The sequence below is a fragment of the Chondrus crispus genome, genomic scaffold, assembly GCF_000350225.1.
Source record: "Chondrus crispus Stackhouse genomic scaffold, scaffold_183, whole genome shotgun sequence".
Lineage (NCBI taxonomy): Eukaryota > Rhodophyta > Florideophyceae > Gigartinales > Gigartinaceae > Chondrus > Chondrus crispus.
The window spans coordinates 89,349-91,208 of NW_005179054.1; the positions used below are offsets into that span (position 1 = coordinate 89,349).

At 58.6% G+C, this 1,860-nt stretch overlaps 1 protein-coding gene across 1 annotated transcript; it reads left to right on the top strand.

Moving 5' to 3' along the window:
- Positions 1–464: 464 nt before the first annotated feature.
- Positions 465–1,400, top strand: CHC_T00009568001 (Serine/threonine protein kinase). The gene has a single exon (XM_005714374.1). The coding sequence runs from the start codon at positions 465–467 to the stop codon at positions 1,398–1,400; it is 936 nt and encodes a 311-aa protein (XP_005714431.1).
- Positions 1,401–1,860: the final 460 nt, after the last annotated feature.

Consider the following 1,860-nt stretch of genomic DNA (forward strand, 5'->3'; position numbering starts at 1 on the left):
CCCCCCCCCCCCCCCCCCCCCCCCTCACACCAACCATGCAGCCGTCCCCCTTCCGCCGCCTCTTCCGCTCGCGCTCCCCGAAGAAGCGTCTAGCCCCCTCGTCCACCTCCTCCTCTCCGACCTCCGTCCACCACATGCCCGTGCGCCACACCCCGCCCATCGCGGAGCCGTCCGCGCACCCCCTCTTCCACCAGGAGGCACTTCCGCCCGACCCCGCGGCGGCACTCACCAGCCAGTACCACCGCTACCTGGCCCGCATCTCCACGCGCGCACAGCAGCTGCCGCGCCCGCTGTTGCACTCGCAGCGCTCCGTCTCCCCGCCGCCGGACCCGCTCGCCTCGCCGCCGCCGTCCCCGGACGCCCATCCGCATGCCTTCTCCCGCCTCCACCGCCGCGCCATGCGCGACATCACCCTCCCCGTACACCCGCCGCCCGCGTCGTCCAACCCCGCCGCAGACTACCACATGGACACAGATCCAGAAAACACCCCGCCTGCCCCCGCGCTTCCGCCTATGTATGTCGGCGTCGACCCAAGGTTGCACTTCTCTGGGTTCGTCAAGGCAGGCAACGGAGCTAGCGGTACTGTGTTCTTCGCAAACAGAGTCCCAGCGCCGCATCTTCCTGTCGCCTTGAAGAGGGTCTCCCCTAGCACGAAAGCGAAGAGTAAGGCTTTGGAGAATGAGATTCGAACTATGCATGTGCTGCGGCATCCTAATATTGTCCAGTGCCACGAGGCGTACTCGTATGATGGTAGTGTGTGGATTGTTATGGAGGCCATGGATGTCGGCTGTCTCACACATGTCTTGGACTTTCTGAGAGCGAAGGCCTACCTGTTGTCGGAGGATCACATTGCGTACATTCTCAGGGAGACACTGTTGGGGCTGTGGACTATGCATTCGCACAGCAGGATGCATCGCGATATCAAATCGGATAACATCCTCGTGTCGTCCGACGGTGAAATCAAACTCGCCGATTTTGAGTACACTGCCGTACTGACCGAGGACACGCCCAAGCGGAACACTGTCGTGGGGACCGCGTGGTGGATGGCGCCGGAAACCGTGCGCAACTCGTACTACGACTACGGCGCCGACGTGTGGTCGATCGGCATTCTGTCGGTGGAGTGCGCGGAGTGGGTGCCGCCGCTGTTCGGCATGGAGAGCAACAAAGCAATGGAGGTCATCCGCTCCGGCGCGACTATCCAGGGCTTCAAGCGACCAGACATGTGGAGTGTGGAGTTTGCGGATTTTGTCAGGGGCTGTCTCACCAGGGACCGCGCGTTGAGATACACAGTGCCCGACCTTTTGAGGCACCCGTTTTTGGACAAGGCGTGCACTAAGACGCAGATCGCCAATGTGTTTCGCGCAGTACGGGGGATGAACCCCATTGAATCGAATGAATAGATGAGATCGGTTTGGGTTGCCTGTCGGTGATAGTGGCTCTGAGACTGTTTTCGTCGTCTGTGAGGTGCCGTGGGACTGTAGTCGGTGGTACTGGTAGTGGTAGCAAGAGATTAACAATCGAGTCGCGGAGTTAAGAGATGTGAAATATAGGTGCAATCGACGTTTATCGAGTAATAAGAGGCGTGGGCTCCAAGACGTGTGGAGATTGTCATAAAGCAAATCTTATGACTTCACTTCGGAAGTCAAGGCAAGAACGGATCTACTTAAAGACTGGTATGTGACAAGACACGAATGGCCGACAAACCCTTTACGCAGTAAGTGTAGTGGTGGGCTACAGCAGCGACATAAAATCGGTGTGCAGGCGATAATACCAGAAGCAAAGCAAAGGATGTGTCCCAAAAAAAAAAAACAGAGTTAGCAGACCTCAGTTGTAGACTTTCCAGCTAGGATGAGGGCGACG